General features: G+C 43.5%; 2 protein-coding genes across 2 annotated transcripts in view; one reads left to right on the forward strand and one right to left on the reverse strand.

Moving 5' to 3' along the window:
- The first annotated feature begins 14,051 nt into the window (after window positions 1-14,051).
- On the forward strand, window positions 14,052-17,979 carry Nanos1 (nanos C2HC-type zinc finger 1). Its single transcript, NM_178421.3, has one exon. The coding sequence runs from the start codon at window positions 14,331-14,333 to the stop codon at window positions 15,132-15,134; it is 804 nt and encodes a 267-aa protein (NP_848508.2). The 5' UTR covers window positions 14,052-14,330; the 3' UTR covers window positions 15,135-17,979.
- A 1,201-nt stretch (window positions 17,980-19,180) lies between these two features.
- Eif3a (eukaryotic translation initiation factor 3, subunit A) overlaps window positions 19,181-26,364 on the reverse strand; it is a 29,578-nt gene continuing 22,394 nt past the window's right edge. Inside the window, exons 18-22 of the mRNA NM_010123.3 lie at window positions 25,640-25,728; window positions 24,399-25,060; window positions 22,097-22,298; window positions 21,130-21,329; window positions 19,181-20,369 (exon numbers count right to left, since the gene is read on the reverse strand). Of these exons, the coding sequence (NP_034253.3) occupies window positions 20,146-20,369; window positions 21,130-21,329; window positions 22,097-22,298; window positions 24,399-25,060; window positions 25,640-25,728 (1,377 nt within the window). The 3' untranslated portion in view covers window positions 19,181-20,145. The remainder of the gene's footprint in view (window positions 20,370-21,129; window positions 21,330-22,096; window positions 22,299-24,398; window positions 25,061-25,639; window positions 25,729-26,364) is intronic.

Here is a 26,364-nt window from a genome sequence, read left to right on the forward strand (position 1 = left end):
AAGGTCCTAATGGTCTTAGAGACTCTGGAATCACCCATGCCTGCAGCCAGTGCCACACATTCTGGTTTCATCAATCAATTTCTTTGTAGCCTCAAGTGGCTTTCTGTCATCTAGCCATGAGTCCTGGATAAGCCTCCCAGATTCCCTCAGATTTATTCTTCCTTGCCATAATGAATACACTTTGGGCATGAGGACAGTGGCGGCTTTGCTTGGGGTTACAAAGCAGCTTCAGAAGGGGATGAAACTTAGGTTACTGGACTTTTCTCCCCTGCCTGGAATTCAGCGCTAGAAGAGACTCAAACCACTAGAGAATGAGATGCTCACTCAGCAACGACACCCCCCACCCCCCATGGCAGGATCTGGGCCACAGAGGCACAAAGGGAGCCCTTCCAAAACAGTCAATGCATAGACTGCTTCAACTCAAAGGAAATTTTCTGTCCTGAATGATATTCAGAGTCAATGGGGAAACTAAAGGGAAAGCTAAAGGTAATCAGCTCAAGGTGTCATCTCCACCTTGTCCATTTTCTCTACCCTATGGCTGCTGCTGTTGGAATCAGCCTCAAGTTGTAACACTTAATTTAAGTGCCTCTGAGTGGGTTACCTTATTCCATGTTCACAGTGCACCTGATACCCTAGGATCCTCACCCCAGCCTGGAAGGGGTGATTTACCTCAGGAATGGCAAGGCTATTATTGCTGTGATGAAACATCATGGCCAAAAGCAACTTGGAAAGGAAACGGTTTATTTGGCTTACACTCCCACATCCATAGCCCATCACTGAAGGAAGGCAGGACAGAAACTCAAACAGAGTGAGAGAACCTAGAGACAGGAGCTGATGCAGAGGCTATGGGGGGGTCCTGCTTACTGGCAGCTTGCTACCATGGCTTGCTTATCCTACTCTCTTATAGAACTTGGGACTTCCAGTCCAGAGGTGGCACCACCCACAATGGCCTGGGCCCTCCCCACATTGATTATTAAATTAAGAAAATGCCCTATAGGCTTGCCTATAGCCCAATATTATGGAGGCACTTTCTTAAGTGGGGTTTACTCCCCTCAGATGACACTGGCCTATATAAAGTTAAGATAAAATTAGCCATCACAGTAGCCATAACTGTGGGATCTAGGACCCGTGTTTAGGGTACTGAATGCTGTTGAGTAATCTTGGGAACAATCTCCTTCAATTTGGAGCTAAATTTTCACAAAATATTAGTTTGTAATTTTACTGTACTGATGCTTGTAAATCTATCTAGTCTGTACATGTCAGTTCTTTATTACTAAATACGTATAGTAGCTACTTTTGTGTTGCTGTGACCAAACTATTTGATATAATCAATTTAAGACAGGAAAGGCTTATTAGGAGTCACCATTTCCACTCATCACAGTGGAGATAACACGATGAAGCAGCTCACTCCACAGCAGCAGGACCATGTGGCTGAGGCCCCTCAAAGCATGGTGGACCAGGAAACAGACAACAACAAGAACCAGATCTGGACCATAATTTCCAAAGGCTCAGCCCCACTGATCTACTTCCACCAGCCGAGCTTTGCTTTGTCACAGCCCTAAGAATAGTCACCATCTGGGGACAACACATTCAAAATACAAGCCTACAGAAGATGTTTACTGGCTTGCTACATCCAAACTGTGGCATTGGGCTAGTAAGTGATCCATTTTTATAAAAATCCATGTACAGTCGAAAAATATTCAGTTAGCAGCACTTGGGAAAGCAGGCCCTGCACCTCTCCTGAGCAGCACAGTAGTCGAAGGGACATAGGTGAACCAGCCCTAAGGACGAGAGTGAGGGAGAACTGGCCCCACCACTCATGAGGTGGCATGGGTGTGGGGGTGATGACCCCACCACCACCACCACCTGCAGCAGTTGGGAGAGCTGGTCCTGGGGTCATGAGAGTAGATGATTTGGCCCTGTCCCTTACTAGATACAACACTCGAGCAGAGTGAGCCAGCCTCAAAGATGTGAGAGCCAGAGAGCTGACCCAGCCCCTCAAAGGCTGTAGCATTTGGGAGAATGAGATCTGTACCTTGACTGGGAAGCACAATGAAGCTGAATCTGGAAGTGTGGGTGCAGGTGAGCTGGCCCTGAGGGTGTGAGACAAGAACTGACTCTGCTTCCTTCCTACTGGTGACAGCATCGGGTGGCCTAGCCAGAGTAGTGCTGGAGAGGGGTTGGACCAGCTTTGCTATCAGCCAGGCCCAGATACGGTGCTCTGAGATGGCTCACCCCAAAATGGATATTATCTGCTTGGTATGTAAAAGCCAGTCCTGCTATTGCAAAGTTGCAGGATCTCCATGGCATGGGGCAATAACAGGATACCTGGGAGGAGTCCAGATGAAGATCCAGTATTGATGGTGTCAAAAGCCAGAGATCTCGAACCAGACCAATGACTCATTACAGTGAACATTTGCAAGTGAGAATGTATAGACATAGGGATATACTGTGGGAAACACTGTGACATACTACAGATCCCATAATGAGATGTTTTCTATGTTTTTTGTTGGTGTGTGTGTGTGTGTGTGTGTGTGTGTGTGTGTGTTTTATTTTGGGAGGGAGATTGCCAGAGTGAGAGGCAGATGTGAGGGGACAGGGAGAAAAGCGGGACTGGGTGCAGAATGTGAAGCTCACAAGAAATCAATAAAAAGCTTTCAAAAATGCAGTTCAATGACAAGTGGCATAGGGCTTCTCCATATACCACTTAATTGAGCTTTTACCCTCCAAGCAATCTTGCTGGCCCTCTTTTCTGTATATTTTATAAAAAGCTTTATATCCTTGATGTCTTGGAGCAAATGTTTGTTTGGTTTTTTCTATGAATTCCAAGCCAGCCTGCTCTACATTGTGAGATGCTGTCTTAAATAAATAAAATACTTACCCTTGTGGTACTTGGATCTCATGGGTCACCACTGGGGAGGGAATGGCACAAGATGGGCAGAATCAGAAGAAAAATAATAATGTCATCTGTATTTTTAATTTTTTAATAACACGAAGGGAACCTAGTATTTGAATAGTTTAAAGAGTTTTTTTTTTTTTTTAGAGTTTTCATTAAAAAGTAGCTTTGGGGTTGGAGAGATGATTCAACAATTAAGAGCACATATTGTTCTAACAAAGGACCCAACTCTGGTTCTCAGTTCCCACACCAGGTGGTTTACAACTCAGTTCCGGTTCCTGCGTATCGGATGCTTCTGGTCTCCATGGGCATCTTCATACATATAAGCATGCAAACACACTTAAAAACAAATCTTTAAAAAGGAAAAACAGTATCTTTGTCTTTGAGGTATTGACTCTTCTACCAAACCATTTTTTGTTGTTGTTGTTGTTTTCAATAGTTTTAAATACATATGTGCTAAGAGCTAGAAGGAGCTTGAATGTTTCCACTGTACAGAAATGATAGATGCTTGGGAGAATGGGCAGGTTTTATATACCCCTAATTTATATACTGTGTACATATGATATAAGCATTATACCCCCATAAACATGCATGATCTTTATGTTTTATGTATCAATACAAAAGACCAAATTTAATTATTTTTAAGATTTATTTATTTATTTATTTAAGTACACTGTAGCTGTTTTCAGAAACACCAGAAGAGGACATCCAATCTTATTACAGATGGTTGTGAGCCACCGTGTGGTTGCTGGGATTTGAACACAGGACCTTGGAAGAGCAGTCAGTGCTCTTAACCACTGAGCCATCTCTCCAGTCCCCCAAATTTAATTCTTAAAAAAAAAAAATACGGTCAGACACCATGGAGGGAACCTTACTACATTCTATCACCAGATCTTCACAACTATACCCAAAGGTAAGAATTTCAGCTGTTTTAGAGAGCAGTACTCATCCAGGGGTGACTTCCCCTCCAAGGGACAAGTGGCAATGGCCGAAAGAAAGCTTCCACTCCTGATAAACAGCTGAGGGATGCTGTCAGAGTTCTACAATGTGGAGGACAGTTGTACTAAAAGACAACCAAGGACTGACCACCTTCAACACCCAAGTGCTGAGGTATTAAAAAGCTTATTACAGATGAAGAAACTACCTGCCAAGGTCCCCTAGACAGTATAGGAGGCAAAAGAATGGCCATCCAACCTGTAATTATATCGTCTTCCATGGCAAAGGGAAAGAAGTCTAGTTGGAAATGAAGTTCAGGTTCCTAATCCTTTGGCCCTAAAGTAGAGAGATGAGCCTGGATCAGGCAGGAAGCCAGACTGATCGCTAGGTTCCTTGTGAATAAGAAGGGTAAGAGGTTCTGTATCACATTATTACTAAGAATGGCCAAGACTCATTGCTGACTTCCATGGTGAGAGAATGTGTTGACCCCAAAACCTAGCTCAGGACCATTGCACTAGAAGAGGAGGAAATCTAGTCAGCTCAGGGAAAATCACTGGTAATATGTTAGGACTGTACCTGTGATGACTGAATAAAAATGTTCCCTCTAGGCTCATAGGGAGTGGCACTATTCCCTTGATGTGGCCTTATTGGAGGAAGTGTGTCACTGGGGGTATGCTTTGAAGTTTCAGATACCCAAGCCAGGTCATCTCTCTCTCTCTCTCTCTCTCTCTCTCTCTCTCTCTCTCTCTCTCTCTCTCTCTCTCTCTCTCTCTCTCTCTCTCTTCTTGATGCCTGTCAATCCAAACGTAGAATTCTCAGCTACCTTTCCAGCATCATGTCTGCCTGCATGCCACCATGCTTCTCACCATGGCAATAATGGACTAAATCTCTGAACTATACACTAGCCCTGATGCTTACCTTAATACGAGTTGCTATGGTCATGGTGTCTCTTCACAGCAATAAAACTCTAACTAAGACACCCAGGAGTTTGGTTTTGTTTTTATTGTGGTGTGTGTGTGTGTGTGTGTTTTAATGTGGGCTCTGAGGATGAAACCCAGGTCCTTGTATTCTCAAGGCAAACACTCTACTGTTCTACTGACTGAATTATTTCCTCAAACCACCCCTTTATTCTTCTCTAGAGTTATACCATATGTGTTTGTCATCCTTTTTTTCTAATTTATTTATTTATATGAGTACACTGTAGCTGTCTTCAGACACACCAGAAGAATGCATCGGGTCCCATTACAGATGGTTGTGAGCCACCATGTGGTTGCTGGAATTGAACTCAGAACCTCTGAAAGACTAGTCAGCACTCTTGACCACTGAGTCATATCTCCAGGCAGTCTTTGTCATCCTTTTTTTTTTAAGATTTATTTATTTATTATATGTAAGTACACTGTAGCTGTTATCAGACACTCCAGAAGAGGGCATCAGATTTCGTTACGGATGGTTGTGAGCCACCATGTGGTTGCTGGGATTTGAACTCGGGACCTTCGGAAGAGCAGTCGGCGCTCTTAACCACTGAGCCATCTTGCCAGCCCAGTCTTTGTCATCCTTAAGTAACACTTTGTTTTGTTTATTAGTGTTAAAAGGAAAATTTTCACTGGGCATGGCGGCTCACATCCTTAATCCCAGTACTTGGGAGACAGAGGCAAGCGTATCCCTGTGAGTTCAAGGCTAGCCTGGTATACATAGTGAGTTCCAGGCCCACCAAGGCTACATAGTAAGACCCTATCAAAATAAAAGAAAAGGGAAGAAAAAAGGAAAGGAAAGGAAAGGAAAGGAAAGGAAAGGAAAGGAAAGGAAAGGAAAGGAAAGGAAAGGAAAGGAAAAGGAAAGGAAAAGGAAAGGAAAAGGAAAAGGAAAAGGAAAAGGAAAAGGAAAAGGAAAAGGAAAAGGAAAAGGAAAGGAAAGGAAAGGAAAGGAAAGGAAAGGAAAGGAAAGGAAAAAGGAAAAAGGAAATGAAAGGAAAGGAAGAGAGAGAGAAAGAAAGAGAAAGGGAGGTAGGAAGGGAAATTTTCTTAGACCAACTATATTGAATAGTTTGTGTTTAAGCAAAATCAAAAGTGATTCTGAGACTATCAACCAACATTAGACAACTCTTAGAATAGAATCGAGAGGTAGAAAACAAATTGGCTATGACCTCCTCAATCAATATGTCAGTTTGTTACAGATTAACTAGTTGTTTACAACTTAGTTAATTGGTTACTAGAGCTCCTGCAATCACCCAAAACCCTATTACTACCATTAAACTTCTTTATTGGTTTGGTATGCTGAGTCCAGAGCAAATATCAGGGCATATTGAAGGCCATTTACAAAATATCTTGGCAAAAGAAATGGCATACAGTTCACTCTTTTCCAATTGTATTTCTGTCACTCACCTTATGTTCCTGGTACCATGTTTTCTCATGTTGCTATAATTGACTCATTAATAGTGCTCGACAGAATCCACAGAATAAACATATCAGCTTTAAAAAAAAAGATTTATTTATTATTATAAATAAGTACACCAGAAGAGGGTGTCAGATCTCATTACAGGAGGTTGTGAGCCACCATGTGGTTGCTGGGATTTGAATTCAGGACCTTCGGAAGGTCCAGGTCTTACCTGCTGGGCCATCTCACCAGCCCAACATATTAGCTTTTATCCATTCTACTGCTTATGAACTTTTGAGCTATTTACTGTTTGGGGCGATTAAAAACAATGCTGCTGCCGGGTGTGGTGGCGCACACCTTTAATCCCAGCACTTGGGAGGCAGAGGCAGGTGGATTTCTGAGTTCAAGGCCAGCCTGGTCTACAAAGTGAGTTCTGGGACAGCCAGGGCTACACAGAGAAACCCTGTCTCGAAAAAACCAAAAGCAAAAACAAAAACAAACAAACAAACAAACAAACAATGCTGCTGTGAACAGTTGTAATAATTTTATTGGGGTGTGATGTATCTCACCATAAAATTTACCCACCACAAAGAGATTATTAACTCATATGGTTGTGCAAACCTCACCACCATAAGTTTAGTAACACTTCCATCATGACCAGAAGGTCTTTCATGCCTGTTTGCAGCCAATACCACCTGCTATAGACCACCACTGATCTGCTCTCTGGCACAGTCTTTTCTAGAAATTTCATATAAGTAAGTTGCAGACAACAGCAGTCTATTGTGTCTGACTCCTTTCTCAGTGCATAATGTTTTGAGGTTCATCCGCCTTACTCCATGTTTGATCTTTTTCAGTGCTGAAGACTATTCCACTCGGTGCCTTTGCTTATTATTGCCCAGTAAATAAAACCTTGGTTGAATTTCAGGTTCTGGATGAGAGACGCTCTGAGAATATTTGCATGCAAGGCTTTGTGGAGAGCTGTACTTTCATTTCTCCAGTATAATTAGTGGGACACAGAGTAATTTTATGTTTGATTTTTTTTTCTTAATTTGAAACACACTGTTCCCAGACTGGCCTCAAATTTGTAATTGTTCTGACTCAGCCTCCCCAGTGAAAGCAGATGTCATCAGGTCTGGCTGTATGTTTGACTTTTCTCTCTCTCTCTCTCTCTCTCTCTCTCTCTCTCTCTCTCTCTCTCTCTCTCTCTCTTTTTAAGTGCTGGAGATGGAACCCAGAACCTTGCCTATGCTCAGAAAGTGCCCTACCACTGAACTATACCCACATCCCGTGTTTTAACTTTTTAAAAAAACTATGTACCTGGCAGACAGTTCTTCAGATACTAACCCTGCGCCGTGTTCATACCAAAGTGAACAAAATAAACTTGTTTTCCAAGGTGACTGGGCCATTTTGCATTCACCACTTCTGTCAGAGCAGGACTGAAGATGAGTGAGAAGAAGATGGTCCCTTAGGGGGTGAATGAGTAGAGTGCTAAGGCCAGATGTAGAGAATTCTAAACAAATCACCCACAGCCCATCCACAGGTAGCAATAGTCAGAGATCTGAGGGTTTAGAGAAACCCCACTACCATCCAGCTGTAAGACGCTACACATGTTTTCAGCCTACCTACCTGAACCCCTCATTCACTTCTGTGAAACATGTATAGCAGCAGGTAGGTCTAAAGAACAAGAGAAATCAAAGCACCTGGGCTCATGGGCTGAATTGCCAGGTGCCGTGGTGTTGAAATCAGTACCCTCAGCTGGGAGACTGTACCCAAGGCAAGAGAGAAGAGATGCCCTGACTGGAGTCTCCTGATTCCCTTCCAGTCCTCGTCCACATATACAGAATTGTCATATAGTACAAGGAAAGGTGACCCACTCTTGATTCCAGCACTTAGGTGGTGGAGGCAGGGGGATCCTGAATTAGAGACCAACCTGGGCTACATACACATTAAGTCCCAGGCCAACCTGAGTTGCATAGTTAGACCTTAGCTCAAACAGGGAAAGAGGAAGGAGGTAGGGGAAAAGGTAAAAATAACCTGACATGGGTATCACCTCTGCCTGGCCAGAACAATGCAAAGCTTTTTGACAAGTGACAAATACATTTTCAAAGTTCCAAAGGAGAAATAAAGCCAGTTGCAAGTAAAAGGACCCAACTCCAAGTGCCCTAATCACAAAGACACTTAATTATGTGTCTTGTAACAAGTCACCAACAAAAATGTCAACACAGCTTCTTAAAAATAAGCATTACCCATAACCCACCACTGTGCCAGCTTTATCATGAAGCCTTGTTACCTCAGGTCTACTCCAGCTCCATTACCTGAGCCGAGGAAGGGGCCTCTGAGTTGTTTAGCTTTTTGTTATGTGAACTTTCCTTTTTTTTTTGAGAAATTTATATGTGAATGCTGTGTTTCATCATTTCCTTTCTTCTTTTCCTTCCTCCAATTTCTGTGTTCTTCCACTACTAATCCATCCTTCCTTCCTTTCCTTCTCCTCCTCCTCCTCTTCTTCCTCCTCTTCCTTCTTCTTTAGATAGGGTCTCATTATGTATATCAGGCCAGCCTCAAACTCAAAGAGATCCACCTGTCTCTGCCTCTGAAGTGCTAGGATCAAAGGCATGTGTCACCCTCCCAGCTTATTCATTAGTTATTATTGTTACATATATACATATAAATTTATAAACATAACCTGCAGACTCTTTTTAGTGTTGCTCCTATGTGTGTTAGAGCTGACACCTGGGATTAGATACCCTATTGGGCTCATGCCTGTAGAAAACTTCCTCTCTCAACAACCATTAATTACCTGTAGTTCTTCATCTAGGGCTGGGACCTTGTGAAATTTCCCCTGTTCGTACAGACATGTTGTCATTTTTCAGGTCTTATTTAGGCAGCCATACTGTTGAGATTTCATGAATGCAGCTTCCTTTCATATACAGAAGGAGAAAACTCCTAACAGATAACTACTTACATCTCAAGTTCAAGGAGGACTGGATCACTAGCCTTCTCCCCTCTCACTGGGAACTATAAACTAAGCTGTCTGCTTGCTAAAATAAGTTACAAGGTGAAGGTGGAACATAGATCTAGCAAAGCAAGGCAGGGTGTCTGCCATTTTCCCAGAGGATCTCCTTCAAGGTTCACAGGAAGGGACTGGGGCCCAGAGACCTTAGGTCTCTCATCCAAAGCTACAGGTCTCTTCAAAGACCCCACCAGGGACCAATAAAGCCACTTCACCCAGGAATGTCTCCACTCTAAGATTCCATAGACTCTAAGATTTCATAGACTCTAAGACTCTAAGATTCCATAGAGTCACAGAGGGCAAAGCCCAAAACTTGGCCAGTTATGGCATGGACAAGGTCAAGGCCCTTCAGATTCCTCCAGTGCCTCTCTGACTTGGGCCTACCTACTAAGTCTACAGCATGGAAGTGGATAGGAAAAATCCCTTTGAGGTATTTCTCAAAGTCTAGCAGAAAGGCTAGTGAGAATGCACTGCCCAACAAACAATATCTCTAGCTTCTTAAAGCCTGGACAAACTGCCCCATCACCCAGGAAGATATCTGTTATCTGCTCTGCCCTAGAGAGAACCGGAGAATTCATGGTCAGGCTGAGGCCTTTGTTCAGAGACAAAAAGTAAATGTTAATTTAGCCCAGATGTGGAGCAGTCACCCACTCTGGGATTTTCAAAGTCACTAACGGCAAAATCTCCCTTTGTGTAGAAGCCATGTGTGCACCTAGGGACATTTAAAAGGCATTTGTGGAGCCAGCCATAATGGCGCACGCCTTTAATCCCAGCACTTGGGAGGCAGAGGCAGGTGGATTTCTGAGTTCGAGGCCAGCCTGGTCTACAGAGTGAGTTCCAGGACAGCCAGGGCTACACAGGGTTTTGTCTCGACAAACAAACAACTCCCCCCCCCCAAAGAAAGGCCTTTGTGAGGCTTGATAGACGCCCAGTGTAGGGGAATCGAGGGTAGGGAGGTGGAAGTGGGTGGATGGAGGAACACTCTCATAGAAGCAGGGGATTTCCCGGAAGTGGGGGGCGGGAAAAGGGATTAGAAATGTAAATAAAGAAAATATCCAAGAAAAAAGAAAAAAAAGTTAGATAGATAGATAGATAGATAGATAGATAGATAGATAGATAGATAGATAGATAGATAGATAAAAGGCCTTCATGATCTTTTTCTTTCTGGGCCAAACGCCTATGTAACACTTGAGAATGAGTAAGGGTGGCAGTGAGAAGCAGTTGTGTCCCAGGATACTCACACTCCTACATCCACCCAGGACCTCTCTGTACCATCACCCATGCCCTGAGGCTGTAGGAACTAGACAAGGCATTTGATCTTACTCACATAAACATTTTAGACTTGGGCTGTCAAGATGCTCAGCAAGTAAAAGTACTTTCCTTGCAAGCCTCACACAGTCTAAGATCAATCCCTGGAACCCACTCAAAGGTAGATGATGCTACTCCTGAAAATTGTCCTCTGACCTCCACACTTGTGCTTCAATGCCTCTCTCTCTCTCTGTCCCTCTCACACATACACACACACACACGGGGGGGGGGGGAGCACACAAAAACACAATAATAGGTTTTTTTTAAGCTTTTTTCTCACTCAACCCAAGGACTAAGAAACATATGGAGAAGCACAAAAGTCCTGTTTCTTGTTTCCTCCAGCCTGTCTTAGAGGAAGCAAACATAGTAACCAGAAGGTTTAAACTTTGCTTGTTGAAGTTTTTCTCAGAATAGAATTCTCCTTCTTCAGAACTTGAAAACTTTGCATTCACTGAAGGTATGCAGGCTGCATAGACAGATGTACAGAGTGGAATTTTCCATTTATAGAATAATAATCTTCATATCACTCTGGGGGCCACCATGCTTGTGGTAAGAACTCAAGTTCAGTGTCAGCAAAACTGCCAGGCTTCTGTGGGAGACTTGTTTATTTTTGGTGCTGGTGGCAGGGTGGTGGGGGTGGGCATAAAGGGTGATTTTGAACTTGAGTTCAACACAAACTTTAAAAAAGGAACTACACTGTCAAGTGCAGAGTATCCCTGCCTGGCTTCAGGTCTCTACCAAACAGTGGAAACTAGGACATGAGAAAGAACATGAAATGTATCTTCAAGCCCTAACTTGACAGTTGATCAGAATAGAAGCCCTTTTCTGGCTTCAGGTTCTGTCCCTGTCACCAGTGGGCTCTGTACAGCTCCCTGCAGGCAGGAGCTCATGTAGAATCTCTTGTGCAATGTATGGAAGCATCATTGTCAATTTTTTTTTTTAAGATTTATTTATTATATGTAAGTACACTGTAGCTGTCTTCAGACACTCCAGAAGAGGGCGTCAGATCTTGTTACAGATGGTTGTGAGCCACCATGTGGTTGCTGGGATTTGAACTTCAGACCTCTGGAAGAGCAGTCGGGTGCTCTTACCCACTGAGCCATCTCACCAGCCCCCATTGTCAATTTAAAAAAGCCTATGGCCAATCAGCTGAGTCAGGAAGTAGGAGATTGGGGGAGGGGGGAGGGGGGAGGGAGGGAGGGAGGGAGGGAGGGAGGGAGGGAGGGAGAAAGAGAGAGAGAGAGAGAGAGAGAGAGAGAGAGAGAGAGAGAGAGAGAGAGAGAGAGAGAGAGAGAGAGAGAAAGGAAAGAAAGAAAAGAGTTGAGTTCTGGGAAAGATTTAGGCACGGGAGATTTGCCCCAAACTTGGAGGACACAGATGCATGAAACTGAGAAATAAGCAGCCACGTGACATTCACAGAATAAAATAAATGAGGAGATCCGCCCCAGAACACTGAAGGAGACAGTTGCGTGAGACTGAGGAGTTAGACTACAATGAACAGGTTATGAGCTAGTCGAGAAACAAGCCAAAATTATTGGTGTAGGCATTTACTCTTATATAAGAAGTCACAGAGTCATTGTATTTCAGGGAACAAAGAGGCTGGGTGGAAAAATCACAAGGCTATAGGCTCAAGCAAAGCCGCACAATTCCAACTTACTTCTTTCCAGCTACGCACCGATGTAAATACAAACTTAGCCTAAAAAAACCTTCTGTGCTGTGGTGTTCAGGGTGGTCGCCTGCCTTGAGTCCTGATTCTAACCGTGACATAGTCACTGTTTGACCTTCAAGAACTCCATCTCTTCTTGTGGGGGGAGGGGTGTCCTCATTTTCTTCACCTGTAAAGACTAAATTAGATGATCCCAAAGATCCCTCTTACAAGTGATCTGTTTCACCCGCACATTCATTCTAACCCTAACCCAAACCAGAACCAAATTCTGAGCATCCTTTGTATAACCCAACAGACACACTGTGGCATTGGTTTGCCTTACTGGCCTTCATTGGACTTTGCTGGCGGATGCCGGTCTTCACTGACAATGCTCTGACATTGGCGTGATTTCTTTGCTGATCTTCACTTTTCGTGACTTCATAGAGAGTAACTTGCAAAAACAAAAAAAAAAAAACCCTCATATTTTGGCGGCTTCCTGCCACTTCCATGGACCCACGCCCATTGTTGGAGCCTCATGGTTTCTTCTGGATTGGTCTGCAGCTACTGATTCATGTTTGGTGACACTATTGAACTGGACTGCTGATATCCTGACAACAAAGGTCGGAATAACTACTTCTAAACAGGTCCATGACCCCCTTGTCCTATTAACCGTTCTTCCTCCCCTACCTTTGGTAGGCTATAAGGTAGCCTGATGTGTTGAAGAACCTTTATTGAAGTAGGTTTGTAAAAAAAAAAAAAAAAAAAAAAATCTAAGCCAAAACATGTGAATGTGACCTACCACCCAAAGAAAACTCACAGCATCAGAGGAGAGGTCTTACCACCTTGCTTCCATTGACACTGTACGGTACAGAGTGGGAAAGCTAGATCAGCCCTCTCCTCTGCAGAGCATTTTCTGACCCTCATCCTAGGTCACATTCCAGAAGAGTCCTCGGTGTCTTTTCCTAGTTTCAAATTATTTTTTGAGGTTGTTGGTGTTTATCACTTTAAGTTGCTTCTTTTCCAGGGAAGAGCAAGACTACTTCTTTCCCTCCTAGTAAGTCCTTTATTTTCCAGGGTTTTACCAAAAAGAGAAAATGTTATCTGTTTCAAAGCATTGAATATGCTGTTTTTCAAGTTCCACAGACCCTAGATTTCCATATAAGCACCCTGAAGAGGAGCTTCACACAAACTGGTCCGTAGTAAGAATTTCTAGCCCAGTTGTAGCCTCCACCTAACCTAAGTAAGTGAACAGCCTACGGCCCCAATTTCTGAACACCTGTTGGACCTGTTTTGATCCTCCACTACTCACTACCATATAAACTATATAAATCGTGAGCTTCCTCCCTGAGCCTCAAAGTTTGTGGGAGGACTTCACCCTGTGGAAAGTGCTCCAGAGCGCTGTGCCAACTGAAGTCACTGGGTCTTTAGCTGGGCTCTGATGGGAGCTAGCGCCTAGCCTTGCCTCCCCCAGCTTTTCTTGCTGATGATGATAAAAAGGAAAGTGGTAGCTTCAAACCATAAACCCGGTCCAGCCAAACCTGCAAGTGGATGCAAGTGCATCCCAGTTGCTTCATTGCGATCTGTGCCATTGGCATCCTCAATACCCCGCAGTGAAAAAAACAAAAACAAAAACCCAAGCTGGGTTACCGGCTGAGGTCTCCACGCTCGTGCAAAAGCAAGCCCCAGCCACCGCCTCATTCAGTCGCTTTCTGCACAGCCATTCCCTCCCAGCAAGCGCCGCCCGCCCCTTCCCCGATCGCCACCAATCAGCGTCCCGACCGGCGCCCGCGGAGTCAGGTCCGCAGCCATTGAGCGCCAGGGCCCGAGGCGGCGCCTCACCCGCCCCCTCGCAGGATGCCAGGCGCCCCGCAGCTGGTGAGGTGGGCGCAGCGCACGGGGCGCAGGAAACGCGCGGGGCTGGAGAAGAGCGCGCGCCCGCCTCCGCTCCGCCTCCGTCCGGGGGCGCGGGCGCAGTGGCCCGGGCGGAGGATCGCAGGGGGCAGGGCCGAGACAGCGAGGAGGGGCACAGGAGAAAGCGGGAGCGATAAAAGGAAGCAAGGCTGCCCTACCCCACGGCAGGCCGGCGGGCAAGCTCCTGCGTCCCTTCCGTCTGGCCCTTGCCGGCGGCGGCGGCGGGGAGGCGCGCGGCCCGCTGCCGGCCCATGGAGGCTTTCCCTTGGGCGCCACGCTCGCCCCGCCGCGCCCGCGCCCCCGCGCCTATGGCGCTCGTGCCCAGCGCCCGCTACGTGAGCGCCTCGGGCCCGGTGCACCCGCAGCCCTTCAGCTCCTGGAACGACTACCTGGGGCTTGCCACGCTCATCACCAGGGCTAGCGACCGCGGCTCCCCGCATGAGGGGCCCGGGCCCACGGCGGCGGGGCCCACGATGGGGCCGCCCGAGGACGATGAAGACGATGACGGCGAAGAGCCGGAGGCCGGGGGCCGCTACCTGGGCGGTGCGTTGGAACTGCGCGCACTAGAGCTGTGTGCCGGCCCCGCTGAGCCCGGGTTGCTGGAGGAGCGCTTCGCTGAGCTGAACCCGTTTGCAGGGCGCGCCGCCGCGGTTCTGCTGGGCTGCGCGCCCACCGCCTCCACCACCGCCGCCGCCGCATCCACGGCCGAAGTGACGCCGCGCGAAGAGCCAAGCCCTGCGTGGGCTGCCGAGCCTCGTCTGCACGCGGCTTCCGGGGCGACCGCCGCACGTCTGCTGAAACCGGAGCTTCAGGTGTGTGTGTTTTGCCGGAACAACAAGGAGGCGGTGGCGCTCTACACCACACACATCCTCAAGGGCCCGGACGGCCGGGTGCTGTGCCCGGTCTTGCGCCGCTACACGTGCCCCCTGTGCGGCGCCAGCGGCGACAACGCACATACCATCAAGTATTGCCCGCTCTCCAAAGTGCCACCGCCCACCGTCCGCCCGCCGCCGCGCAGCAACAGGGACAGCCTGCCCAGCAAGAAGCTGCGCTAGGAGCGGGCTGCATCAAGCTGTGTACACCTGAAACCTGCGCTCCTCTCCCTTGCCTCAATTTGGGAAGTCGTCTTGATTTTACGGAAGCCGCAGGAGCGCAGCACTTTCTTGTGGAGTGGTCGGTCTCTGACGTTGAAATCTTGAATTTTGTCCCTAGTTTCTAAAACGCGCATCCAGAACGGTGAGGGCTGAGCGGGTGTACCACCGGTTGAGTTGCGGTGAATGAGGCGCTGTTTACTGTATACGTCGGCCTAGTTTAGGTGCGCAACCGTATGAAATTGTCTCTCATCTTGGATGTTTCGTTTTATGAATGGAGGCACTTTATAACGTCTAAAGTATTTTTAATAGCCTCTGAACTGAGTGTAAAACTAACAATTGTATGGAATGTCGGCAAAATGACTTTTATTGTTTGATGCAATTAATTTATTTTAGTTTGTCATTCTAATTGCAGGTAAAGCAACTTAGTGCACTTCCCAGTATTGAGAGGGTGTTCTTCCTCGTGGCTTGTTTCTGTCCTAGATGGGAGGCTTAAAGGCACAATCTGTAGCAGGTAGAATACAGTTCCTTATCCTTTTATGCATCAGATATTCTGAATTAGCAAGTAGTCTTTCCAATCCTTAAAATTAACTGTGCCAAGGCTTAATCATATCGTGTACATATTTGGAAACGGTGCTGTTTGAGAGACGTGTATTTATACAGTGACAGTATTATGAATCCATTAATCTCCCCAGTAACTCCTGCTTAGCATTTTCTCTATGCACTACCCCGATGGTCCAATTCTTTGTGTCTGATGCTAAGACATTTCCTCCTCAGAAAGGAGGAAACCTATTTAGAGCAGTGTTAACCCACCTTGATTGCTCAAGTTCAGGGTTCCTAAATAGAAAATGGGGAACTATAATGCAATAACTCGAGTTCCAAAAGGTTCTACTCTGGGCTGTTTGCCTTTCAATTTACAGAGGGTGTGCCAGAATAAACCACTTCAAGTCTGTCTCATTAACTCCCTCTTGGTGGTTCCACTATTACTGAGACCCTTGTCTGCTTCCAGAACCCCAAAAGATCTTCATGCAAAGTTCCTCTTTCCAGTACTCCTGTAAATCTATCATAGTGAGTGCTGGAATATGGCACAAAACTACCTACCATCTAGACAGAAGAGGCAAAGGTAAAGGTGAATTAAGATAAATTCAGCCATGCATCAACACCACTATCTGCTAATACCAGCCAAGAGTTTAAGTATATAATGTTTGCAATAGTCAGATTTAGCTAGGAATACTGGGAGTTAGGCTAGACTGCCTTTCGTATTAAGTAGCAACTTTACAGCAAACTTACTTTCTGTATAAAAAGAGGCTGGTGTGAAAATACAGCTGTTAGCCCTATTGGTAAAAGGGAGGACTTTCTTCACAAGGAAGAAAACTATCCCTGTTAGTTATAGCCCCACATTCACTGGGCCTAGGCCTGAATGTAATAAAACGTTGTTATTTTGCTAGAAAATATACTACTTGTTTTGAGGTGAAGTTTTTCAAGTCAACATAAATTCACATCCTCTAGCTAATCTGCCTTTTCAAAAAGGTATTCTCAATGTCAAAAGCAAAATCAAGTCAGATTGCTGTAATCCCATCAGATATTTCCCAAGGCACGTATGTATGGTGCCAGTATTTAAGCACATGAGCTGAACCATGACCACATGTACCTAATGCCAACTTTTAATTTTCGGCATCTTACCAGAACTAAAGGCTGCTGAAACTGGCATTCTTGTCCCATGGTATTGAGAGGGCTCTTGGAAAATATCAAACTAAGTAGCTGTTATATTAACAGGGAGACAGCTGTCAGAAAAGCGCTTCTAAACACAAGGACCCAAGTTCTATCCCCAGCATCTACATAAGGGAATAGTGGTATGCCTATAACCCCAGTGCTCACGAGGCAGAGGCCAGCCACGCTACATGGATGGGCTCCAGGTCTGAGTGAAAAACATGATCTCATAAGCTAGATGGTTGTCTGAAGTTGGACCTCCACATTCATCTGCAGATTTGGGGTAATTTAAGCCAAAGGTAGCTATGATTGCATCACTGGGGACACTAGCAAGGCAGTCTAGCTCCAGGTATGGAAAAACCCAGATTCAAAAGAAACATCTTGTTTGAAGAAAAGGAGAATATGATTGAGTAGGGCAACCCTTGACCTCTGACCTCCATGTGCTTGCACACAGTAGTGACCACACAAAACTGTATCCCACATGGTGTTCTCCAACCCATGCCAAGTCTGTGTTTCCCAGCTAACAGATACTGAAAGTGTACAGCCAAAAAAAAAAAAAAAAAAAAGAAAAAGTACTTGTTTTTCTAGTGTTCTAGAGAAAATAAACTTAGCCCTAAAAATAACCAATCCTTTAATCCTGACACTCAGGAAGTAGAGGAAGGCTTGGAATGCAATGTTATAAAGGTTTTGCAAAATTGTTTACAGTAGACATCCAAGTTTAGGGCCATGGGTATAGCTCAATGATAGAGCACTTGCCTAGAATGCACAAAACCCTAGAATGCCATTAAAGGGACAAAAATGAAACTTAAAACCCAAAGTTTCATATAACACTTTGATAAAGTTGGCTTCTGCCTAAGAAAGCACTGTGGATCTGGCTAGACCACAAAAAGGGACAGCATTGTAACAGCTTCACCATGGGCAGAAAGGCACAGGTTGTGCTGTGCTTTAGCCTGCATTTGTCTATCCAAACTTGCTAGTTTTATCGGCTTTTTACTTTTTTGTACTTTATTTTTCCTATAAAGTCCTTTTCAGAAGTTAAATGGCTTTGATTATAACTTTTGTTAGATATATTAAACCAAAACCATGTATTTCAAAACTATCAGAAATGTGTTTTATTTCAGGCTAATTTTGTTGTCTTGAGTTTGCTGAATAACATGCCCTCTAATATAATATAGCTGATATATAATTCCCTCTATTATAAATATAACTTTGACAAAGTGTCTTTGGGAAAAACATGAAGAGTTTCACCAGCCAAAACTGACCTGGAAAATTCTGGAATTACAAGCCATGTAGCATTGGTGGCTCTTGACTAATACCCCATACATATGTTTGATCCCCCTAATGTAGCTAGCTCTTCTAAGGATTCTCTCCACCTTCAAGCATAGCTATAGAAGCATTAAGGCTCCATTTGTTTACAGCCCCAGAAGCCACGGGGCTCACCTGGCACATCCGGAAGATTAATCAGCTTTCCTTTAACCTCTTTAATGCTGGTGGGGTCACAGTAGACGGAGAACTGTGATGGTAGGAACCCATGAGCCAGACCACAAAGCATCAGATACTTCTGTCCCCACCCTGTTCTCTAGGTTCTCTCCCAAAACAAAAAGCAGAAAATATCTGGAAACCCCAACTGAGCTGCAAGGCTAGGTCTGCAGGAAAACCTGCTCCCCGCCCTACCTTGTACATTCATCTAAATGTAGCTGATCAAAAGAATCACTTGCTGGGGATTATCTATGGCGTCACATTAGCATCAGGCTCACTAGTAAAAACATACATAGGCAAGTTACTGCCCCAAATAAAGCCAGTGGTCTTTAAAACAAAAAACCAATAACAAAACACCAGTAGTCTCTAAGTACTTTTACTCGTTTTGACTGAGTAAGCCCTCTAGCCACAAGAAACTTCCATATTTGAAATTTCAGTCCTCAGTAACAAAGGGAAAAAAATCATTATCATCTCTTCTGGGCTGACAGTTTTAACAATGTAGTATTTTAAACCACTACTTAGTAAAATTTATAGGCTTACACAGATTCTAAGTTTGTGGCAAAAATCCTCTACAACTATGTTATTGGATTCTTTCCTAATTCCTGATGAAACCCAAGGTGATACCTCATGCACACCACCTCAGAGAAGGATTCAAGGTAATGTTTCCATGAACAAGGGCACTTCGCAAACTTGCTAGCTGCTACTATTTGCTTTTTGTGTTGTTATTCTTTTGATACTAACAATGACATATTTTAAGAGCAGTGATAAAAATTCACAGAAAATTAATATATGGAATATAGCACCATTGACAAAACACTAACACCAATTATGTAAGTATTTTATTTATCACCAAAGAAAAAAACACAGCAGCAAATTCCGTGTTGGCTTCAATAAGACCAAATGGTTATTACTCTTTTTTTTAAACACAGCTACTACACTCCAAAATTGAAGTCAACACAGTCATCACTACAAATTACTTGTTGAAATAATCTATCCTGAAAAAAGAAAATTAGGAAAAAGAATTTAAACAATTCCTCCAAACCACACATTTATAAATATTGTCATATTTAAAATGCTTGAAAGGCATGAATTAGTGGAAAAGCAGTTTTGGCAACAGAAAGAAAAAACCCACAACAGTTTACCAAATGCTCTAGGAACCCAACGCTGTACTGTTCTGGATCTGCACTTGAGCAGCATCGTCATGATGATGACTAAAAAATGCTTTATACTCACCTCTCAAGTAAAGTCTACAGAAAACCCCATTACAACCAGTGTTTGTAATGTCTACTACACTGATCAGAAGCTATAAACTGCCTACATGTAGTTAATAGTAAATACCTAAGAAGGTATGTTCCCACTTCTACTGATGGGAAAGCTGTCAGATCAGTTGGCTTAAAGGGTTTTCAAATGTTTCAAGAGAACCTTACCTTATTCCAAATTAATATCTGATACTTCAAAACAAAACAAAAAGATCAATTGTATACCAAGATAAGGTGTTTACACCTGAAGGGTTCACATTTTTATTTTTTAGTTTTTTTTTTTTAACAAATGATTGATGAAATAATGCAACACCTTAAGTTCCAGAAAATGGCATGGTTTTCCAACCTCCTGTGAATACAGTGCATGATCAATCTATTATATATGATTAATACAAGTTCATGCTTTTTGTGTTATGGTGAGACAACATTAAAGAATTCAATTTAGACTGGTTGAAGCACAAGTATAATAATCCTTGAATGTGATCAAACCTATGTAAGCCACAAGTTTGACTCCATCATCTTGGGACTTAACGTCGTACTGTGGTCCATCCATCTTCATCAGTTTCATTCTTAGTACGACGAAGGGACTCCCTATCTTTCTCAGCTCTCCAGGATGCTTTCTCTTTCTCACCTTCTCGTTCTCGCTCTCTTTCTCGATCTCTTGAAAGAGCTGGGGGAGGAACACGACGAGGTGGATCCCTCTCTTCAGTCCGGTCATCTTTCCTGTCATCAGTGCGTCTCCAAGAGCTTGCTAGAAAAGTTTAAACATCTTTAAGTGTAGGCTTGTACTATTTTTATTGGTTTAAAATAAACAGAGGTCTGCCTGAAACTACTTGGAAAACCCAACAACGCCGAATCACAGTAAAGCCCCACATTTTAATTATTGTGTCATTTCTGACCAAAATCTTTAAACTATGAACTTGCAGACTGAAAACTGGAAATATTCTAATGGTCATAAACCTAAGAGAGGATAACAAAAATCAGAATATGTTAAGTCAAAGAATTTTTCACTCTTGAATTTTATCAAATGAGTTATAAAAACGTGAGATTTTTGCTTATTAGTTTTAATACTCTTCTGATTCTGCTGAGCAGCATGTGAGGAAAGTAAGCACAATGGACATTTCAATGTCACTACAAGTACTTATGGATATGAATTTGTAGAGGTCACTTTCAGGGAGTGAATTCTTTTGTTACCATGTTGTTAGGAGAGAGAAAACACAAAGTCCCTCCTCACTGAGCCAATCGCCAGCCCTAAAGCCTCCAGGTTTAAGCTCTTGTGTTCATCTATGAGGACCTTACATATTAATGCTGTCCCCATTTTCATTAATATCAATTTCTGCTGCCTATCATTTAGTGTATTGCTACACTCACCTTGAGAAGAGCTTACATCACAACCTGACAAGTACACTAAATTTACTCGTAACAAGGTTCATACTAATTTAAAAGAATTAAAAAGCCCCCATCATGCCATAAGCAGTTTTCCAATATTCTAACAGCCAAAATATCTCTACCTTCTTCTCGCTCTGATCTGAGGGGAGGTCCTCTCCGATCTCTATCATCTCTTAAATCCCTTCTGTCTCTCAGGTCTCTCAGATCACGACGATCATCTCTATCCCGTCGACGGTCTTCCCTGTCCCTATCATCACGGCGACTTGAATCTCTCCAGCTTGAAGATTCTTCTGCTGGTCCTCTTCTCCAGCCACCTTCATCCCTGTGGCCATTTAAAGTGACAAGCTCAGTTCTTTACAGAATACCATCTGGGTGGTGTTAGTGCACATCCTTAATCCCAGAACTTGGGAGGCAGAGGCAGGCAGATTTCTGAGTTCCAGGCTAGCCTGGTCTACAGATGCGTTCCAGGATAGCTAGGGCTACATAAAGAAGCCCCCCCGCCCCCCAAGCAACACATTAAATCCAGTTTATTAGTCTAACCTTATCAGAGTTTTAACTAACATCTGAATCTCCTATCTGAGAAAGCAAACAGACCTCACTGTAGCTATTTACCTAAAGATACTACACAACCCATATTCCAAGAGTCACAAAAAAGTTGCTGGCTGCCATGCTTTTTCTAACAGATTTGCTAGTGGCAAAGCCATTAAAACAGAGGGAACAAGCCAGGACTTTTACCACTAATAAAAAATGAGTGTGAATTTCAGGTCAACCTGAGTGAGCTACACAGAAAGATGCCACCTTCTCAAAAACAAACAAAAAAGGATTAAGACCAACTAAGCTGATCCATTGCTCTAAGAAGTAGGAGTGGTAGACATTTGGAGTGGTTCCTTTATCAGTTATGTAACCTGCAAACAGCCAACAGGTTAATTCTCATTTTCTAGATGGGGCAAGGAGAGTGTTAATCACTCACACTTTATGTGCACTCTAAGTGGTAAATGAAACTGAAGCATTATTTCTCAAAAGTGATTTGGAATGCACAGCAGAGTTTAAGAGAAACAAACCTGTTACCACAGTTAGGTCATTACTAACCTGGGTCTTCTGAATCGATCCTCCCGGTCCCCATCTCTCTCTCTGTCCCTATCTCGTTCAAGGTCTTTGTCATTCTCCTCTCGATCTTGATTATCTCTGTCCTTCTCTTTGTCTCTATCCCATTCACGTTCTTCTGATGGTCTTGATTCTCGAGGTGGACCCCAACTCTCTTCTCTAGCCTTTTCTTTCTCTCTCCATCCACCTAGTTTATAAAAAGAAGCAATTTTATTTTTTTTAACAAATTAACAACTATAGATTTATATGGTGCTGAGGATTTAACTTGTTTAATTCTTAAGTCAATTGTCATCACTGCCAGATTCTTGATTTCCTTTTTTTAAAGACAGGGTTTCTCATTCATTCATTCATTCATCTATTTATTTATGTCTCATTATGGATGTTTGTGAGCCACCATGTGGTTGCTGGGATTCGAACTCACAACCTCCGGATGAGCAGTCAGTGCTCTTAACCTCTGAGCCATCTGACCAGCCCCCACTTTTTAAAAAGATTTGTTTGTTTGTTTGTTTGTTTGTTTATTTATTTATTTATTTAGTGTAAGTACGCTGTTGCTGTTTTCAGACACATCAGAAGAGGGTGTCAGATCTCATTACAGATGGGTGTGAGCCACCATGTGGTTGCTGGGATTTGAACTCAGGACCTCTGGAAGAGCAGTCAGTGCTCTTAACTGCTGAGCCATCTCTCCAACCCAGACAGGGTTTCTCTATGTAGGTCTGGCTGTCCTGGAACTTATCATGTAGACTAGGCTAGCCTTCAAGTGTGTGAGATCAAAGGTGTATGCCATTATGCACAGCCTACATTCAAAATATTTACAATCACATAATTAAAACTTGTGGCAAATTTACAATCACTAAGTTCAGGGGGAAAAAGCTGTCTCCTGACACAGATAATGCCAGCTCAGGTTGGTAGCACTGTGCCTCCCAGGATCAGCCCTTTTACTATAAATAAATAAATATCCCCTTTTTTTTGGGGGGGGGGGGTCGAGACAGGGTTTCTCTGTGTAGCCCTGGCTATCCTGGAACTCAGAAATCCGCCTGCCTCTGCCTCTGCACTCTGGGATTAAAGGCGTGCGCCACCACGCCCAGCTAATAAATGTCCTTTTAACGGTCTACTTATTTAGTACTGTGATTTTTTTCCTGGTTACTTCACTGTTCAAATGACCCTCAAGCATAGGTTAAAGTACAATCTCCAGCTTTAAAGGCAAAAGGGTATTAGACAAATTGTTCAGAACTGCTGGCCATATATTGATGATAAGTCAAGTACTGTTTCCACTAAAGTGGTTTAAAACAGAAACAAATCAAGAGACAAATTATATATTGATGGGTGGCAGACTATGAAGACACCTAACCTTGTATTTTTCCTAGGACTCCTCAGTACTTGGCAACTTTCTATAGGACACAACTACAGTTAACTGAGAATCTATCAGACTGTCATCTTACAAAAGGCATGGAAGCCACTTGTCCTAAGGTCACATAGCTGACAGTGAAATATGACCAAAGCAAGAAAAGACAAAAAAGGTCTGTCACAGATATCACAACTAGTAAAAGCAAAAGGTGCTAATTACAAGAAAGTTTTATTCTGGCTACTACAAAAAGAACTGGCAGTAGGGGAAAATGGCAAAAACCAGTTAGTAGGGCAAGGCTCAAAGGAACAGAAGTAGGTAGATTTAAAGATCATCAAAAGGCAGATGAGGGCTGGAGAATGGCTCAGTAGTTGACAGCATATATTGTTCTTGTACCATGTCAGCTCATAACTAACTGCCTTCATTCCATTTCCAGGAAATTTGATGCTCTAGCCTCCAAGGACATCTGCATACCCATATATAGGTGTGCATTCACATGTAATTTAAAAATATAATGAATTTTTTAAAAAAGGAGCCGAGATAAATGGCAGACTTAACATACAGGCTAAAACAGAAGAAAGGAGAGAACTCCTAATTTACACATTTGAGACAGCAGGTCATAAGAGGAGGTGTGTACTTGGAAGAGTGTCAGTGAGCACTCCCAGAAGAACAAAAATGAGCTCCTAAGTATGACCCCATGGACAGCAGTTGTGTGGACATTTAAAAAGAGTAATTTTTATGTAAAAGCCACTGCATGGGCACAAAGAAAAAGGCCTATCTCTTATCTATCTATCTATCTATCTATCTATCTATCTATCTATCTATCTATCTATCTAAAAAGAATATAGTACAACTATCATTTAGCCCAATAATTTCACTTTTTACATGTAAACAAATCTATCAAACAAGTCACAAAACATCGTAATTTTAAAACTAGAATCTTACCTGGCTTGACAAATGGTCTCCAAGGACCAGGTCTTGCATCATCACCCCTTCTAGGAACCCTATCATCATCCATATTTCTCCAAGGCCCTCGGTCATCATCTGCACCTCTCCTGGAAATCCTATCTTCAGCAGCATTCCTCCAAGGTCCTCGGTCATCATCCAGCCCTCGCCTGGGACCCCTATCATCATCCATGCCTCTCCTGGGACCCCTATCATCATCAGCATTCCGCCAGGATGACCGTTCATCATCAGCACCTCCTCGTCTTGGCCCCCGGTCATCATCCATCCCTCGTCTAGGTCCTCTGTCCTCATCTGCTGTACGCCAGCTTCCTCTCTCATCATCCAGTCCCCGTCTGGGTGGTCTGTCGTCATCTGTGTGACGCCAGCTTCCCCTGTCATCATCACCAATTCGCCTGGGAGGCCTATCATCATCTGCATTACGCCAGGAAGGACGGTCATCATCTGTTCCTCTACGAGAAAATCTATCTTCATCGGGACCACGTCTAGGCCCTCTGTCATCATCCAGGCCACGCCTGGGGATACGATCATCATCCGGTCTAAGAGAAGACTCTCTCTCTTCATCGTCACCCCCCAAGCGCCTCAGCCGATCCTCATCTCTCCTGTGAGGCCTCTCATCATCCCGAGTTTCTCGTCTCCACTCCCTAAGGAGAAACAAGGAACAGCTTTAAAAACAATATGGACCCTTGATTTCACTATTTCTTACAAATCGCCAAGTCTAAATTCATTAACTCTGGTCCTTTAAAAATGTTTTCTAAATAAAAACTATGCAAAATTCAGTATCTTAAATCAATATAGACTAACAACCAGATAATAGTCTTGAAAAAATTACCTATATATTTTACAATGAGCTTCCTCTAAACTTTAATTTCTGCATATTTTTAAAGCCACTGTTCCCGTCTATCACTAGCAGTTACCATAAAAAATAGTCAAGAACTGAGCAAGTAGCTTAGTAGTAGAGTGCTTGTTATGCTGTTACCAACCTTGAGTTCTATACACATTACTACAAAGATTAAACAAGCATGTAAATCCAATCCTTGGGAGGTAGAGACAAGATCAAGGTCATCCTAAAGCTACAAAAACCCTCGACACAGGCTCAAATAACAGATGCATACAATTCTTAAAGAAACCTCATCACCTTTTCTTCTACACGCCTGATTTGATTTTAAATCCCAGACACTAATATCTAAGACAAAGTGCACTGATCCCACAAGTCTACTTACTTTTCTGGTGGGCCTCTTCTCCACTCAGAGTCAGCTTCTGGTCCTTTCCTCCAGGTGCCTTCTGAATCTCTATCTCCCCACCGAGAGTCCTGTGGACAAAGCAAAAAGGCACATAGTAATAAAAGTTATAATTACAACTACTGGAGTTACTACCAGTCAAGCACTTCATTATTTAATTAAACAAACCTCAAGATCCTAAAATAAGACTCTTGGTCAAAATGAGGCGCTGCAGCTGTAACTTCAGGAGCTCAAAGCTAGCCTTGGCTGTGTGAGATCTCATACCCCACAGAAATAAAAACCTAGGGACTGGAAAGAGTTAAGTGTATGTACTGTTCTTCTGGAGATCACAGTTCAGTTCCCAGCACCAACATAAGATGCTCACAACTATCTGTAAACTACTGCCCCAGTGAATCCAGTACTCAGCACTCGTGCACATCCCCCATGTGCATAACTAAAAATAATCTACTGAAATATTATTTTCTGGAAAAAAAAATCAATAAACAAGCAGTTTTGTTTAAAGAGCAAAGCAATAACTCAGAGCTGCTGAAGCACAAGCTGACAGCTATAACTGGTGAAGAGGGCTCATTACGTTTGTTTGCTTTTCTCTAGGAAATGAGTACAACCCAAATGAAGCAGAGACAGAAGAGCAGATTTAAGGGACACACATGTTACCATTATGAAAACGGTAGCATATCTAAAGTATAGAAAGAGATTATGACTGGGGA

The sequence above is a fragment of the Mus musculus genome, chromosome 19 (assembly GCF_000001635.26).
Source record: "Mus musculus strain C57BL/6J chromosome 19, GRCm38.p6 C57BL/6J".
NCBI classification, from domain to species: Eukaryota; Metazoa; Chordata; class Mammalia; order Rodentia; family Muridae; genus Mus; species Mus musculus.